The 18,728-nt window shown below is 40.2% G+C and overlaps 1 protein-coding gene across 2 annotated transcripts in view; it reads right to left on the bottom strand.

Moving 5' to 3' along the window:
* Positions 1–18,728, bottom strand: part of MTHFD1L (methylenetetrahydrofolate dehydrogenase (NADP+ dependent) 1 like) — a 161,758-nt gene that overhangs the window by 116,370 nt on the left and 26,660 nt on the right. Inside the window, exons 11-16 of one of the 2 annotated variants that reach the window (XM_054194418.1) lie at positions 16,628–16,801; positions 7,960–8,096; positions 6,664–6,710; positions 4,873–4,980; positions 3,882–3,956; positions 909–1,011 (exon numbers count right to left, since the gene is read on the bottom strand). In XM_054194418.1, coding sequence (XP_054050393.1) covers positions 909–1,011; positions 3,882–3,956; positions 4,873–4,980; positions 6,664–6,710; positions 7,960–8,096; positions 16,628–16,801 — 644 coding nt within the window. The remainder of the gene's footprint in view (positions 1–908; positions 1,012–3,881; positions 3,957–4,872; positions 4,981–6,663; positions 6,711–7,959; positions 8,097–16,627; positions 16,802–18,728) is intronic. The other variant, XM_054194419.1, reaches the window with a different exon arrangement.

Below are 18,728 nucleotides of genomic sequence, written 5' to 3'. Positions count from 1 at the left end.
CCTCAGTATTACCTTGAGAAAAATATCCGAAGTCTGAGATGACATGCATGCAAAGGGCACAGTAAAGCATGGCCAAGACTCCTCACTTCTCAATAAATTCACCTTATTCTTCTGAGCATCACAATACATTCCGTTTAACAATGATCTGAACTAATAACTTTGGTATTTGAGAATTTAGGAAGAAAATAAAATCCAATGAATTTTAGCTCAAAACTTTATGCAGAGTTTACTTTCTTAAAAAAAAAAAAAAAAAAAAAAAAAAAAGAGATACAGAACTTGAGGTAAACACTGAAATTTAACCCGACACTAGAACTGGAAAGTGCAGAGGGGAGTTGCCAAAGGGTCTGAGAGTGGATTGGTTTGCTTGGCATACATAGTTGAAACTGTACCACATCTTTCACTTCTTCCTAACAAAGCAAACAGCTCAAGACACTTAAAAAAAAACCCCACAAAATCCCTGCAGCATATTTAGTCTCTGAGCTACTTGGGCTGCTGAGCTGGGGCGAATGAGGGACCAAAATCAAGCAGAGTAAGTAGAAATAATCTAAAAGCATAATAGACACAGTTAAGAAAAGAGTGGGTAAGATTTGTAAGATGCACAGAAAAGCCGCTTTCATATGTCTTAAGATGTATTATCTAATGTAAGAGAGACAAGGATTGTACTTAAACTCTGAGAGCAACCTATCCTTCAGAATATTAGCAAAGTCTTTAGAGTTACTGCAGATATTTAAGCAAGTTTAGAGCAATATACTGCACCCAAATTTGTTAAGCACCCCCATTTCCCACTTGCAAATGGGCTGTTCTTACAGTCAGAGAACAGAAACAGCTCTGATTCAGGTAAAATTAAGCAAATTAGGAAATAACTTATAATTAAATCCAAGCTGAAGTAAGGCTTTCTGACTACGTACCTCTTTGCCATGTTATGGTAGACGGATCAATATCAAGGCGTGCAAATTTGCTGATCTCCTCTTCTGTTAAAGTCCCAGGATCAGTCTTGTTTATTCCCAGCCTCTATGCAAAAACAAGTTAAAGAAACACTATGAAGTGGCTTATTTGCTTCAAAAGGTATAGCTGCTCTGGCTTATCACTGCCACTTTCAGCAACCATTTTGGAAAGAAGCATGTCAGGACCAAAACTATTTAAAAAAAAAAAAAAAAAAAGACACATAGGAAATCACCTGTAAGTAAAATTGGGACAAATGCAGACAAATGTAGGGAAATGAAACAAAAAAGGAAACACACTCACACACTATTAAATAAACAGTATCTTTCTTACACATATGAAACTCTTAATGTCAATTAATGTCAATAAAAAAAATAATTAATCGCTTGATCTAGCTCGTGAAAATCTTTGAAAGACCCATGCATTTTCTTGTGTGAATCATTTTTGAATGAAATAAAAACTTCAGTGTTAAGAGCCCATCATCCATAAACTCAGTCACTTATAATGAATGAGCCAATACCGCCTGGCTTTTACAGATTCACTATTTCAGCAACACCAAATCTTTTTTTAGGTGAATCTACATGAAGATCAGAAAACTGTGTTTAAGAACCGTAGTCTTAAAGAAATAATAAAAAAATTTTTTTTTTCTCTGGCATTAGAAAGCATTCCTCAGGGAATTAACCAACATGCTTACACTTCTGGACTGAAAATAAAGGAAATCTAAAAGTCCAAAAATACTCAGTTTCCAGGAGCTACCACAGTTACTTCCGTATCTAAACCAGCAGTTATTTCTAGAAAGCTGGGGACATCATTTTGAGAGTATTAAAACTGTTTTCTTGACACTCCTTTTTGAGGATCGGTCTCTTAGACTGTGAGGGATGCTTTCAAATCCAGATGCTGACACCAGGGCATTTCCCACCATGCTGAGAAGGGCAAAAAGCTGTTGAGAACAGCTTGCAGGTTTTGACACTCGGTACCTTAAGATATTTCACCCCAGTTTTAATGAGGAAAAGCTTATGTCCTCAACTGCCAGTCCTGTATTAATATTTTTCTTATCTGTTGGCCAATTTTAATGCAATTTGACACAGTTAGGAGATGGTTTCTTAGAAGTTCTATGAAAACAGGCAGACTGAGAAAGGGACAATATCCCACTAGCATCTCTACGGGGGGATGGCAGCCAGAGTTCAGTGCTCACCCCTCCTGCTTGGTGTATGAGGCCTTTGCCCAGATGGGTTTTTTGCCAGAGCATTTTGCCTGGAGCATTTTTCCGCAGAGGGCTGACAGCAAAATTTTCAGTCATTTTGATAACTTTCAACTGCTGCATGGAGGGCTGGGCACTGGGACTGCAAAGGGAGCAGCCCATCCCTCCCAGGGTCCCAACAACGTCTATACTGGATCTAAGCAGCAAGGTGGTCTGGATGCAGGTGGGAGGAAGTAAGACACAGAGCTGACGTGGAAAAGGAGACAAAGAAAAGACTGGGATAGAAGAAGTTAAAGAGAGGAGGTAAGGTAAGGAGGTCTTAGGCTAATAATTACTGGGAAAAAGAGCAAAAAGCTGAGGAGCAGGGGAACGAGAAAGGTAGCTTCTGATGCTAGACAAGGAGTTTGAAAAAAAAAAAAAAAAATTGCACGGGATCTTCTGTAATTACAAGTCCAAACGACAGATGTAAGGGAAGAGTTTCAATCTTAATAATCGCTCTTTTGAAAAAAAAATGTAACCCCATCCCATAAAGACTTTTTTTAAAGTTGATTTTTGATTTTTTTTATGTATAAGGAATCCTTATACTAAAAATAATTCACAGCAAAATAATTCAGTTACATTGGAGATTATGGTGCATGTATTTGAATGTTATAAAGCCAAACTTTTTTTTACTGCGTTGCAGCTCATGTGAAGAGAGCGAAATCCATTTCAACGGCAGAGATAGTTGGTATGTCGTGAATTACCTAAACGCTCTCCCTCTTCCCCTACCTGTTACCCTACACACAGCATAAACAAGGACAAAACAAAAGCACCCCAAAATTCTGATGGAAAATTCTGTGAGATCTGCTCTGCCACAGAGTCAAGCAGGCGTCGTCCACATTTTAGTTTACTGGCATTCAAGTGAGCAGCACGTTATGAGAAACAATTTTTCCACAGCAGAAGCCGCTATTGCCTCTATCCTCCTTTCCACCCCCTAGTTCCAAGCGTGCACTTGGCAGCTATCCACTGCCATCCGGTGACTCTGAAACACCACCGGTCAGGACACAAAAGCCAACAACAAACATGGAACTGGACGCAGAAAACTGAAGCTGTCCTTCAGGGTCATATTCAAGAGGCTCATATTCTCCTTCCCCTCTGCTAGTGGACTGTGTTGCTCCCTCATTATTTTATCAAAATGGCAGCCTTAAATCCAGATACCTTATTCATGCATGAGTTGCCTAGGAAGCTCTTCTGGAAGCATTCAGGAAGCAAGATGGGATGCAAAAATGTACTATGCACACAAATGTACTTCTACCCCTTGAAGGAAGAACACTGTCAATTTGACATCAATAAAACCCCAGAAGTATATGCTATAATAAACTTTCAAAACCAGAAAATATTGCAAAACCAAAGAGCGTGAGCTTTCAAATGTGACTTTACCATAATAGGAAAAGTATTTTAAAAAACCTCTAACTTTAATATTTCATCAGGAAAGACACAGCATTTAAAAACATTATTGGTTTATTTCAGGAGAAAAGAATAGCAAAAATGTTAGTTATGAAAATAATATCAGACCCAGATCCTGATCCTATTACTTCAAGGACGATGCTTTCAGAAAAAAGTCTGGACTTGATAAATTCATGAGGGAGGTTTATACAAACTCGGTCCCATACCAAGAATTTTAAACAAGTTGCACAAGAGAGTATGTTTTATGAAGAGTATGTTCTATAACTGAGGAGAGGCTACATTAACAACTTACTCTCAGGCGGGCAAGCTGAATAGCGGAAAATCCTCTCACGCCATTAACCACTGGAACCAGTCTATTATACAAAGCCTAGAAAAAAACCCACGAGAAGTTAATGAAAGAAAAAGTTACAACCAGGAACGAGTTAAATAAAAAGATAATGTTTTTATTTTACTCAGATTAATTTCAGGAAGAATTTCCCAACCACATTGGTTGTGGACTTCCAGTTAGCGATTTAAAAAACAATCCTGAGAAGGTGGTAGGCTTTTGAGCAATGCCTATGATTTAACAGTTTAAATCCAATTACCAAAATTACTGTGTCACTAAGTTTCACCAAAAAATACGTATTATTTTTGAAACTGGGAACCCTTTAAAACTTTAACCAAGGTCCAAATTATTCAAAACTACAACTACCACTTACAAACTGGCCTAAATGCACATTTATTTGTCATACCAAATAGAGGGGATATGACAACCCTGCTGAGTCTTAACACTGTGGCCAAAAAAGAAGGCTCCTTCCTTTACTTTCTCCCTTCCCTTTACAGACTCGTTAGCATTTGTGTTAAGATCACAACAGATTTAGAGCACAGAAGAGGATCTAGTTTATTTCCCCACAACCCCTTCTTCTTAAGATACATCATACCCAGCTATACCTCAGAAGTGTCATTTTTAACTTTAAAAGGAGTTTAGAAATTATTAAAAAGAATAAGACTATATATAGAGAAAGAAATCTTCTATTAGACTATTTAGTACAGCGTGAAATAGTTGACAATGTACTGGGCATAAGATCCTTATCTTAAAGACTACCTTAGGACAGCTATTTGCCAGAAAAATATATTCTATAAGAAAAATTTCCCAGCAGAGCATAGAATGGCTTCACCAACAGTTTCTGTTCACACCGTGAAAATATAAAAAGATATAATCAACTTATTTTGCTTTGAAATGCAGTTTATTGAAAAATCGAAAGGAAAAAAATGTCATGTGGATATCAGAAAATAATTCTTACTTTATCAGATTGAGTGTTCTCGTGCAAGATCCTAGCATCAATAGCAGCAGCCAGCAAATTATTTGCAGCAGTTATAGCATGAATATCTCCAGTCAAATGAAGATTGAACTAGAAGGTGAAAGCAACAAAATCTTTTTATGAGAAACCATTAATTCAGTTTATTAATCTCAGACAGATTAGCAGCAACAATCATTGCTATGTCCTTGAGGTTGCAGCTCCGATTAGTCACCTATCAGTGCAGATTGAAATATTATCAGGCTGAAAACACACTGAGCTATAGGAAGGACTTGTTTTCACCTCAGTACTTGGTAAACTACCCTTAGTTTAACCGAACAGAGACATGAAAGTCTTCATTCTTTGCTAAATGATCCAAGAATGAAAAGCTCAGGGCTACGGTTCCACATCATTCGTACTAAATCAGTTTACTGTCAGTATTTACTAACTGACCTGGACCAGAGGTGGGGACTGCTGTTGAATCCCCCGGAGCACACCGCCTGTGCTGGCTTTGGGGGTGTTTGCCAGCTTTCTGCCAGCCACGGGAGAGCAGCCTGTCGCTGATCAGGCATGAGCTTTGCTGATACAAAGTTTGTCCAACAAAGTTTTTTGGAAAAACCTGAAATCAGCAGTTTAGATTTAGTTTAGGACCTGTGTTACATAGGTGCTGTATTTTTTATGCATCTCTGACAGGAGGCAGCGGATGGTCAGTTTTGATCACACTGTGCCACTGACTGTAACCAACACAAGCCACGCTTTCAAGGTGGTACTTCATCAGTTTGGGCCATCAGTTTGGTTTTGTTGAGCTCTAAATTAGACTCTTTTGGGGTGAAACCATCGCGCACGTCCAAACGAGCACTGTGAATATACATATGCAGAAGCTTAGCTGTACTATCCTTACATGCCCCCTTGGCTGGACCATCTGCTTGCTGGAAACCAACACAAAACCCTGCTGTCAACTGCAGCGTGCTGAAGCCCCATGACACACAGCTAAGGACGAGGGAGGCGAAGGAAGGCACCCAGCTCAGATGGCAGCAGCCAATGACAAGAAAACACTACACACGATCTATATTTCATCTCTGTCCTTGACCCAGCCTGCCCATAACCACGTGGGTCACCTAGCTTTACATCGTGAATGTTGTGCTAGGCAAGGGTGCACACCTCAGCCAGAGTATTGATATTTTCCATGAGAGTATTTGAAGGCGTGCACCCAGCCGGCTCCTTCCAAAGCCAGCACATGATTTTCAGAAGCCCTCAAAGAGAGCTAGGGATGATGCCACCTTCAACAGAAATCCATTTACCGGGTGGGTAGAGGAAAGATTCATTTAGAGGTAAGAATTCTTTCACTTACTGTGACAGTGCCAGGCCGCCGGGCACACCACTAGCCCCCACTGTCCCTGCCCAGCCCCCTGGGGCTCCCCCATGGCCCAGGACCCCACATCAGCCCCCGGGGCCATTAGCTCCTGCCCCAGCGATGCTCTAGCAGGGCTGGTCTCCAGCTCCTCAAAGCCCTGCCCGGCCATTGGCCCTGCCGAGCTTCTCAGGTAACATCTCGGCTATCCATCAGGTGCTTCAAACATGCACAGTATCCATGCAATGTTTTTGCACCCTGACTCCGCAGCCCCTCCCACATCACTCAACAGGCACATGGAAATGGCAAGGACCACATGGAGATGGCAAGTACAACTCCCATTCTCCAGGTAGACCATCATCACAAACCAAGTGCTTCAGCAGCCACCTGGACCTCCCCACCCCTCCCAGAGGGACAGGGACTTGCTGCCTCCCACGCTGTCTCACCTCCTCCATGGGAATCACTTGAGCGTATCCACCACCAGCTGCTCCACCTGCACAGGAAGGCATATGGTCACATTAGACTCGCACCGGTTTTGGGAAAAACCAACCACCCTTAAACACTCAAAGTGAAACACACAGTGTTGATGACACATTTTTCAGCATTTTAATTTCTATTAGGGGATCAGTGGTGCACCCAAAATAAACAGGATTTCCTTAAACCTTGCTGTCTTTCTTCAGCAGGCAGTAAAAAGGGAATTCTTGATCTGAAGTGAAAGCCTACACATCACGGCTGGCCCGGACTTTTGCTACGTAAGGGCAACCCTCCGCTCCTGTCCAGATTGAGGACATAGTCATGCACATGCAGCTATTGGGTGGGAAGACGTAGCAGTCACGAGCAAGCACTGGTCTGAACGAAACCTTCACACCCCTGCCGGAGCGCTCCTTTCCCACTGCCTCTCAGGGCACAGGCAAAGGAGTTTGCTGTAACCTACCCACAAACTGAGTGGAGGGATTAAAGCACTCACATGCACCAGTCTTGGCTGAGAAGCACCAAGCACCAGGAGCCTTCCAGCTGAAATCAAACTTGTTAACTTAAACTTCAGCAAAGCAAAGTAGAGCAGATGGGGAGTGCTTGCCCAGTTAGGCACCAATCTCAGCTGAGAAATGGCAAAAAAAAGATTGCATTACTTCCTATCAGCATTGAAGACAGGCTTGAACTCTGGCTGGCTCTTACCTGGCCCTCAGGCTCTTAAAGGGTTTCTAGGCAAAAAGGCAGCAGCCCATGAATAGGGGTGACAACTCAGAAGAACAGAAAGAGGTTCAGACCTAGCCAAATGTATGATGCAGTCACAGCTGAACCATACGCATAACTGCCAACTTTCTTAGCTTGGACATTTCCAATCAATACGAGTGGATTTAGGACTCCTTCTCAAAGAAGAATTAAACAGTAACATTTGGAGACATCTTTAGAGATGGCAGAGGAGTAGCTGGAAGGGTGTGTACTTGCACAAAACTCCTCCTGGCTAACACAAGCTTTTCATTATGTTTGGGCTTTATCTGCCTTATCAATACACATTAAGTACATGAACACAGATATGAACCTTGCATGGGAAGATGCGTGCAAGAAACCTTTATCTATTAGCTATATACTTATTAAAAAAATCCATTGTGCTACCATTCAGACAATCCTCTGAGATACTGAAGTAACTAAGGAAATAAAAAAAGAAAAAAAGCAAAACCCAAAAAGGAGTATTTCCTTTTAATCTGAAAGAGGTCATAGAGTCTGCAAATATTACATACCTTTAACTCCAAAAGTAGGTCCTTGGGAAGGTTGTCTCAGACAAGCAAAGGAATTAACGTTAAGGTGTGCAGTAAGAGCCTGAACGAGACCAATTGTGACTGTGCTCTTCCCCTCTCCTAGGGGGGTAGGGGTTATTCTAGCAAAACAAGAAAAAAGATTAATCAAATTCTTTGCTGATGTCAGCCTCGCTAAGGATATCAGAACTTACAGCTTTTGATTTCAATGAAGAATATTTATACAGCAAATTTCCATAAGATTACTTTATCTCCACAGAAATACAGCCACAATGTTAGCCGCTAGCTCAAGCTGGAATGCTAATATACATGTGTCTTCTATTTAAGCAATTTACTATGATAGCAGAAAAAGAGAAGATTATTTTGGCAAAAGTTCTAAAAAGAATATATTGAATTTAGACATTTTTATTACAGCACAAAAGTCTCACCAGTTTCATTAACAAACCATCCATCAAGATACTCTGAGCATGTATTAATAATTTTCTGTAGTAATGCATGAGATGTTTTATTCCCAATGCTCAAACTTTGAATGATATAATTTAATATTTAAAATTAAATAACCAACACTTTTGTTTGTAGAGCTCAGCTATCCTCCAGCTTCCATGTCATCGTAACCCTCAACAATGACAGATCAGCTGCTTTTTAAATAAAACAGGACACAAAAGTCAATATATTCAACTGAACATGATTTATTTTACACTTATGTTTCATGATATTTTTGCAGATTTAAGGGTGATGCGGGACAATTACAATCACAGTCCAACCTCCCATACAGAAGCTCAAAACCCTCATGCTACGACTCTCACATCGAGACCATGATTGAGCCAAGACTCTAACCTCCGGTTATCCCTTTAACAAAGGGACAATGACAGCTGATTTTGCAAGTAAAAAAACTTCGTCAGTCTTCTGTGGATGAGACACCTCAGCTAAAGTGATGTCCTCCCTCCCTACTTTCAAAATCAGCACATTTGTTTATGATCGATGTTAAAAGTGGGGGAGTCTTCAAGTTTCTTTTGCCTTTTTCTTTTTCTTTCTTAAACTACAAACACATTTCACATCTCCAAAATGCATTCAAATGATTCATTTGAGGCACGGCATTTCTCCTTCTGACCCAGTCGTTTTTCCACTCACACCACTCTCACACAAGTCCTACTTCTTGGCAAAGTGCAACCATTCATATCTTTGCAGCCTTCACCACCTGCAGAGAAGTACGTACCTTAGCGAAGCTGACGTTAAGAACTAATGTTCCTTCCCAAAGAAATACAAGCATCCACACGCCTCCTAGTCAAAGAGGAACCCTTATCCCATGACCTCTTCAAAACTTGAGCTAAAACATCTAGCTCTAATTAGAAACACTTCCTTTCCCAACTAGTAATTTTTCCAAGATATTGCTATCCTCAGATCACAATTCATATGGCATAAAAACATCAGTAAAATTGTCAAATGCAAGAAGACATCTGTGTTGTCTCCTTGCCTTTAAGATTCAGTTTAGTTCAGTTAGTTCACAGTCTGACAAAAGCCCTTCTTTGTAACACAAAATGTAAACACATGAAAAACATTAACTTGTCACAAATCTATCTTTTACATCATCATCATCGGATCCTGGGCTCTTTGTTAAAAAAAAAAAAAAAGCCTACATTAGATATGTCTAGAAAAATGAGGGCAATAGGAGGCAAGCCAAATTAACATCATCTATACTGTTCTAGGAAAGAGTTTTCTTTTTCAGATAAGTATTGTTTTAACTCAAGTTCCAGTGAAATCAATGGGTTTTAGTACATCTATAACAGATTCCCTGAACTGAGACTCTTCAGAAATCGTATTTTGTCTACGGATAGCTTTGAACTACTCTTGTATGACCATGTAGTACCTGGGTTACTTAATTTGGGCATTTGTTTTTAGTCATTTTTTCCCACTTTTGTAACACCATGTTTGCCAACCATCAGATTCTAAAGCACTGTCAATAACTTACTATGCAGACTATTTCATCATCCCACCTTCCTAGAATGCCCTCCCCTTGACTTAAAAGGGAATTCACAGATTTTTAGCAAAATATTCACATAGAGCCAAAAAAAAGGTGAGAGATTCAGAGCATATCCTGAGAAGAATCCATTTCATCTACTCTCAAAAGTGGTTTTGGTCCCTGTCATCTTTTTATCCGTACTATGCCTGCTTATTTCCTTCTGATCGACTGCAGGAGCACAGAATGTTACTTCATGTCTTTTACTTTCATCTTTGCAGCTCCTAGAAGAGTGCATTCTTTTTAATATCTACACTGTCAAGTCTGCGAGTTCTCACTGTTTTACTGTTGCTACAATGACAGCTTCCATTTTTCCCACAATTATTTCTGCCCATCTCCCTTTTGTCTGAGGATCTTTACTTTTGTACAAAGATGCTTCTTTCAGAGCACCACAGCCAGGTTAACTCACTTTCACTAACAGTTTCACCCTCCTGACTACTGTTCTAACACTGGTTGCCCAAATCTCATTCAAATATTATCGCGGTTTCTCCTTGCCCCTGGTTCTTCTACTGTCTCATTCACTTTTGTCTATTGCCTTAATCTCATTTACTTGATCCTCTTATTCCTGAGCATTAAAGCCCAACTTAAAGAATATAGGAGTAATCTTAAGTCATTACTGCACTCATTCAAAGACTTAACAAGATAATAACTCTTTAAGCTATTAGTTATTTAAAAAACAACAACAAAACAAACACACACACCAAAAAGCAAACTATAGACACCCATAACTCTTTACCAGAAGTCACCAGTAAAGGACTTCCCACAAACCCAGTGCACGCCGCTGTTGCACCGCTAACAGAACAATTTGTATTTGTGGTGCTTCCTGTTGGTGCCCGCCTCTATTTTTGAACATCGGACACACAAAGTTCACATTCGAGAGAATTCAGAGACACCACCATTAGGTTTTTTTACTCAAGTGCAGCTTCAAACACGGCAGAGGGCTGTCCTGGCATGCACAGTAGCAGAGGGACTCTTTACAACTCTAATGAAACAAGTAAAAGTAAAGATGCAGCGTGTCGGTAGTTGCATGAAGAATGCTATCTACTTGTCGCAGAAGATACACACAACAAAGTGCCACATTACTAAAATACTCAAGTAACTCAGCTGGCCTATTCTAAAATGGCTATGTCCAACGAGCCAGAAAGCACTGGGAATTTTCTATAAGAAAGACCTTTTTCCAGAAAACAAAAAGAGAAACACACCATTGCTCACTCATCAAACTGGGAGGAACGGATCTTGCCTCTGCTGAATTTCCAGTACATTGATACTCTGCACCAGCCACATCCCTATGGAGAACGTGGCACTCTGGGAGAACCAGCCTCCACCCAAGCGGGGGTAAAAATGAACCAGAACAAACTTATTTTCACCAGTGTACTCGTGCAAGCACACAATGGTTTGCAGCAGTAAATGGACATGTCTTTGCAGACAGGACCTTGACTTTGTCAAATCTGCTTGACTTTAACAGCCTGCACTTTCAATATGTTCCTCATGTGAGTTTGTTCAGTTTAATCTGTTTTTTTCAATCTGAGAAGCCCTGTGATCCTTAGTTTTCCTGGTACTAGAGTTACTCGGATGAATATCTAAAGGCTCAAAATGTCTGAAGGCAGCTGTGACGGAAGAAGAAAACCAGCAACCGGACTTCCATAGTCTACAGCACTTGGGTGACACTCTCCCAAGAAACCTCATCCACCGCAGCAGGTAGCTGGTAGCACAAACCCCTGAGAAGTCAAAACCAAGAACCTGACTTTTCAGTGTCTTTCCACCTAACAGAATTAGCAAAACGCGAGGACTCTGCAAACCACACTATTCAGTGAAGCCAGACTGGTCTGAACAATTCACTTACCTATCCTCAACTTCTCATCTTACATGAGACACCCTGGCAGGACACCTTTGATTCTCAGAGGCTCAGTAGCAGCCTAGAGACCAGAGGATAAATCTGAAGGGCTAAACAGTTATTTAATAGTTTCAATAGTTACCAGAACCTCAGCTTTAAATATTAGGTAAAAAAAGAAAAAAAGAAAAAAAAAGCAGCCTGAAATTAAAAGAAATTTCTATTCCAATAACTTCCTCAGAAAGGGTATTTTAAATATCTTTCCTTTTGTACCTGGCCTACTTTGATCAGTTTTTATAAATCAAATAATCCACTTAAGCTGTTTTGTGGACATTGAGATGTTTTTGCTGGCTACACTACTGAGGCTACACTCTTGCAACTTAGGTCACTCGCTCGCATGAGTATAAAATTACAACTGCTAACGGCTAACTTTAGCTCAATTGTGCAATGCTGTGTTTTGACCTTATGCAAATCTAGAAAAAAAAACTTCCTTTAAAATACAGTAAATTTTAAATTAACTTCAAGAGACTTTTACTTCCATTTGCATTATTCTTCAAATTTCTTTAATATGTTTTCAATCTAAACACAGAAATCCCACAGTCTTTTTCCTCCTTAAAACTTCTTACTTTGCCACCTACCGAGCAGTCACCAGCTCCTTGGCAGAGTAAGTTTTCCATAACGTTGGAAAGCCTTCTCTCTTTATGTATATCAAAACAGAGATAAGAATATGCAGACTTTTTGTTTGTTTGTTATACATCACATTAGCTTACAGTGGAGCTGTTTCTGTGGGAAAGCTACGTGAGGTCTCCCAAAGAGAAAATAAACAAACAGTGAGATGATACACTGCACCAGCTGTAACCTCCTCGCCGCTACCCCAGCCGCTGCGACTCCAGCAAGAACTTTACTGGATATGTGACAATTCTCCTCTTTCAAATTCCCTATCTTCAAAATCATCAGTATCAGCCTTTTCTACCATTTTAATGAGTTCACCATTCCCGTGATCCACATGGAAACCTGCGAAGTCTAGCTACGGAGGGCATGGGCAATCGAGTGCCCATAAATGACAGCTTCCCCTACATACAACCCCCATCCAAGATTACCACAGTCAGAAATTTATTTCTGAGCGAAGAATTGTGACTCCTGTCACTTCATCGAGGTGAGATTATGACAACATTGCAGTGGCGTCGTCAAAACGGGACCGGAGCTCCCAGATATGAAAGCAGAGTGATCACTATGAAGTTAAAATGACTGAACCAAGCCAGGAACAGACTGAGGAATTCACAACTAGAAGCTCTCAGAAGCTGAAAAAGGCCCATCCAAGACAATCCCAACCAGAAGCTGGGCCATGACATGATGAATACATGACAAACTGTCTCAGCCATGACTTTGCTTTGGACTGTCAGATGTTTTGGTGCATCAGCACGGTGGTATTTTCCCCACTTACTCTTCCCTCTTTTTTATTTCTACCATTTTTCTTTTCTTTTAAGCACCTTGTGGCCCGAGAAATACAGTGAGCAGAAATGCAATCCAGTGTGTACCCATTAGAAGTAAACAGCAATTCTAAATCTGAAAATTCTGTCCCTAAGATATTTACCATCATACTACTTGTACAAGCATTAAGTTAGTATTTACTTCCCTCCATTTTTAGCTCTCAGAAAAGATAGTTCATCACAAAACAATTTATTAAAGTTAGGTGAGAAGTACCGATTTTAAATTTTCCAGCATTCAAAATCCAACACAGTTCTTACTAAAAGCAGCATTATATTTAATAATTTTTCCACATTCTTTTATTCCTCGGCTTGCATTTTTGAAGTGAACAAATTTCCAGAATTAACTGGAAAAAGCCACAGCACTTAAAAACAAAATGCTGGAACACACACAGAGTCTACCAGATTTTAGACGTAGTTTCATGTTGTGTTTACGAATATGCTATCTACATGCTTGAATGCATGACTTGAGTTACACTGGGCACCAAACTTAGCTACTGGCTCATGCACAAGCTTCGTTCGTTCGCATGCTCTCAGCTTGCAGTGAATGGGAGGCAGTTTGGTTAACATATCCTGCAACTTAGAGGGGTTTTAGCACACAAAAAGCCCGTATAGAGGCAGCTGATGCCCAAGAGCTAATTATAACTCGTGGCTCTGACTCCAAGGTGTCTTAACATGAGCCCTACAACAGGGCGCACACACACACAAAAGTGAGAATGAAAAAAAAAGCGAAAAGAATGCTCTCCACACAGAAGAAAATGGAAGTTATGAATAAATTAAGTCTTCATCCTATTTTTGAGTGAGATGACCTGTTAATCAAACTGCAATTTTTCAACATACAAAGTAAGTATTGGATGAGGCATTTCGGTGCATTTATATGCATTCAGAAAGTGCAAAGAAGACTTTCCAGTTAGTAGCAACTTTTTAAAAAGTAATAAATATAGCTATCCATAGAGATAAAAAGGTACATTTGGTTGCATTCTGCTGTTCAGAACAACAAGTTTGGGCTCTGGCACATCAGGAATAATTCCTAGACATCATGAAACATCCAAACTCAACTGTGGAATTACAGGCACAAACATCACCGGTTGCATCATGGGTAGAGGTTGGAGATTTAGCAGCTTGTTGAACACACACACACACACACACACTTTTCACTCCTTTCACATATGAAAAGTTCACATCATACGTAATAAATATTTCCACCAGACCAAATACCCTGATGTACAGGCATATATGTTAAATGTTTCCTCTGAAGCATCAAAAACTTATTCTGAAGACCTATACTGCATCATTCTAAAGGAATTTTTAAATATCTTTGGTTATTGTGAACAAACATAATAATTCAAATGGCAGGTTTTGGTTGACCTTGCCTTGGCAGGGAGAGTATGAAGGCGGCAACTGAGGATACTATTTCACTCCCCAATTTCCACGCTTGAGTGGTATCCAGTTTTCATTGTACTGAACATTTCCCCACCAGATGCAGTTCCCCACTTTTCTTAAAATCATTGTCTGCTACAGTCATTTCAGCAAGTGGAAACACATAAACGCAAGTTAGATGTATAAATATATTTTATATGTACAATACTTCAAAGTCAAACTTTGAACTCCCTCAGAAGGGAACGTTCCCATTATTGTAGCCACCTCGCCCGAGCACTCCTTGCGCAGCAGATGTGGCTTTTTTACTCACCCCACCAAATGCAATAACTTCAGAGAAGTGACAAATAGCAACGTATCGCATAAACAAGTTGTGTAGGTACCAAACCCAGACATTTCTTTGTGAAACCCAGTTCAGCGTTTATACGTGTCACGTAAATTTAAGAAGTTACAATTTTTCTATTTGCTGACAGCTTTTCACCTTGCTAGCCAAAACCTCCCCATTTCTTCCACGTGTATATACGTTTCTGTCTGTGCCAACAAAGCAGCACCCAGACAATCGCTTGAGATACCTTCCTTGAAGAAGACTAGGAGCCAGAGTGGTGTGAAGAAACGTAAGCACTGGTGCATACAATCTGACACAGCTTAAGACCACCTGAAAGGGGCTTTGCATCAATGCTATCTTCCACCTCCAGATACTTTCAAATAACGTCTGCTTCTGCGAGACTCTGCTGCTGCTGAAGCCTGGCGCAGCCTGCAGCACAGTGCCCAGCTGGTGCCGCTGACAACACGACCCTGAAAATAAGTGATAGCAACCTTCTTCAAACTCAGCCAAATGCTGAACCTGCTTTCCTTTCTCCAAAGCAGCAAAATACAAAATAAATCTCCACCGAAGGAAACCAGGCTCAACCAGCTATTATTTCCTTTTCTTAAACAACTCCTCCAACGTCTTCCAGGAACATCTTTATACATCGCAGTTCTACGACATCGCTTTGAAGACAGCTTCATAACTTCCCTGCCTCAGCTTTGTAACATCAGGTCTCTCAGCCTACAACGGCTCCATCTCAGGGAGTGCCAGAAATCCAGGCTGTCTCCACAGGAAGGCAGTAAAGCAAACAGTTTGCAAAACACTACCTCGACTGAGGAACTGGTAGATCAAGGCAGTTAAGAACAGCCTTCTCCTTCTGGATCAGCCTAAAGCTATATTTTAAACCTGATGATAGGTTTTACTCACAAGGAAGCAATGATATAGATTAATTCAGAACATAAAGAACACACTGCAGCTTAAATAATAATGAAGACCTTCACATGTTTTTTTCACAATTAGAAGTTTCCACTTAGCTGGAATAAGATGAATGAAAAAATGTTGTGTCACTGAATGCAGAAAAAACTTGTAGCTTTTCAGAAGAGAAGAGCATAATTCCTGCTGAGCATAGCATTTGTTATAATCGTGGGAACAGAGAGCAGAATAAGCCTGCCTGGAGACATGTCTACATTTCAGAGAAAAAACATGGCTTTTTAAACATTGTAATCTGTTCTTCAATAAAAAAGTATTTATTGTTAATATCAACAGATTAGCATGTAGCTTCTGTTAAAGTTTGTTTATAAACAGCCACAATACACAGAGACTATTCAAGTTAAACATTTAAAATTCAGATAAAACAGTAAGAAAACCTCCACACACCAACAGATAATGTTTAAGAAGCTTAGAACAAACTACCTTTTAAAAGATATACTTTACTTCAGCAATAACAGTTTGGAAGACAAGTTGTGTCTCTTCAAAAAAATTCCAAAACTGCTTGCTTTCAGAAAAGAGCAATATACAGCTGAAAACATTCAGGGTTCTTATTTGTGCAGTGTATTAAAGAAGATGTAAGCTGCGTGTTTATATTAATATGAGTGGAAAGGGTGGACATTAATGACATTACTGTGCATTCTTACCCAGCAACTAGAACATATTTTCCATCTGGTTGATCCTTTAACCTTTCCAGCAGGGACAAACGTACTTTGGCTTTGGTTTGGCCATAGATCTCAATTTCATCTGTAAGCAATCCTATCTCCTTGGCAAGTACATCAACAGCTTTTGGACTCTGCGCTCGGGAAATCTCAATATCACTGGAAAAGAAAACAAATAGGAGCCAGGAGATTTCTCTCAGCTTAGGTGGTCGACGACAGAGCACAAAACAACAGCAAATACTCCAACAATGGCGTTATTGTATTCAGTTTTTCAATCCTTTCTCACGTTTTATTAACCAAACCTAAATATTAGCTAACACCTAATACAATATTGAAAATCACGTGCAGTATTTGTTAATTGTTACAGTTTCACAGAGTTTTCTCATTTAATCAGATTCCAAATATTATGTAACGCTTTCATATTAAGCTAGAGACGTTTCTGCTGGATGCTCAAGCGTGTCCCACTGGAATGGATGTTTCTGGTTTTGTTTTTCTTCTCCTCCCTCCCAGTATATGTCAGCACATACACTTTACTCAAAAGCGCATACATTCCTTGGCCAACAGTCACATAAACACATTAGCTAAACCCAACGCTTGTGCATGTAGCGCCTTTCATCAGAGGGTACCACCAAGCACGCTAAGCCTCGCTACTCCCCCATGAGGGCACCAAAGGAAACAAGGCATTGGAAGAGCAACTCATGCAACTTCTAAAACACAGCTACATTGAAAATGGCCACACAGCAGGACTTTAATGCACAGGACTCAGGCCAGAAGTCCAGTGAGCTTATAAACTATTTCCAGCAAGGATGGCGAGTGGCAGCTGAGGCAAAAGAGCAAGCATGGAGTAAGCGCACATGGTAGAATTGCCTGAGAGGAGGTGGCTGTAGGCTGGGGGGACACTATTGCATCTGCAATTCCTGACCTAGACCACCTGAGGTCTTTGGATTTAATACTCCTTCATGGATTTTTCATTTGTGAGCTTGACCTAGTTGCCCCTTATCATGTCCACTTAAGTGTTCAGCAGCTGCAAGCTCCCACGGCAGTGAAGTCCAGGGTCCGGCATGCAAGATGTGAGGAGTTGTCTCCTTTGGCTTTGAATTACTCACATCACCACAAAAGCAAGTTAAAAAATTACCAAGAGATTAATTACTTTCAGCCTAAGTAGGCTAAATTCCTTCCTGCAGTTTCAGTTGATTACAACATTTTTAAGACAGAATCTGGCAATGGCATCAAAGCTAATGTCCTGAACTTTCAAACAGTCTGCAAGACCTCAAATATCCACAGATGAACACAGAACTACTGCCAGATCTCAACTCTATGTGTGGACTTAGGCTGTTTTGCATCCACCAGCAAATGATCAGTTTATGCCACCTTAATTGCTTGCAATTTTTTGAGGAAATTCTAAACTGGGACCATTTTTCAATTCTAATTCTCAACTGTCCCACGTCTGCACCCTGCAGCAGCTAAGTGAAACCCAGAAATCATCCATCCATGGACTGACGTAATCCAGTACTACAGGACAAGAAGCTACTCGATCACAGCACTCAGTGGTTGAGCTGCAGAACGTTTCATTGCATATACTAACCTGGAATCTGCTTTCTTTCAAAGACATACGTCTTTGAAGACAACATACTAAGCACATCCTCTTGTGTAAAAGGATATACCTTTGGCTTTCTTACGCATTACTTCAAACACAACTATCCATAAAAATGTATGAAGAATACAAAAGGGAGTGGCTTACAAACATCATATGAGAAAGAATTATTTAAAGTTTTCATTCAGAACTCTCCCTATAAAAACAACTTGAGTCACAGAAAAATATCGGTAGGTTGATGACGGTGTGGTCCCTTTAAGCAAGGAAAATTTGTAAGGTGACTATTCTTCTATTAAAGCAATTGATGTATTCGGCAAGTGGAAAAGGATGTAGACTAATATGACAGAAAGTTCATCTGCCTATATTTTTTTTTTCCTGCTGAATTTATCAGCCTCTTTACTAAAAGACAGAAGCTACTATTTCAAATCTCGGGCCAGACTATCAAGACTCCCTGCAGCCATCTCAGGCCTTCCTATTTTCCTCACCTCTTGG

This window comes from Rissa tridactyla, chromosome 3 (assembly GCF_028500815.1).
Source record: "Rissa tridactyla isolate bRisTri1 chromosome 3, bRisTri1.patW.cur.20221130, whole genome shotgun sequence".
Classification (NCBI taxonomy): Eukaryota; Metazoa; Chordata; class Aves; order Charadriiformes; family Laridae; genus Rissa; species Rissa tridactyla.
Note: the sequence above shows the minus strand (reverse complement) of the source record. Positions and strands in the feature narration are given on the sequence as shown.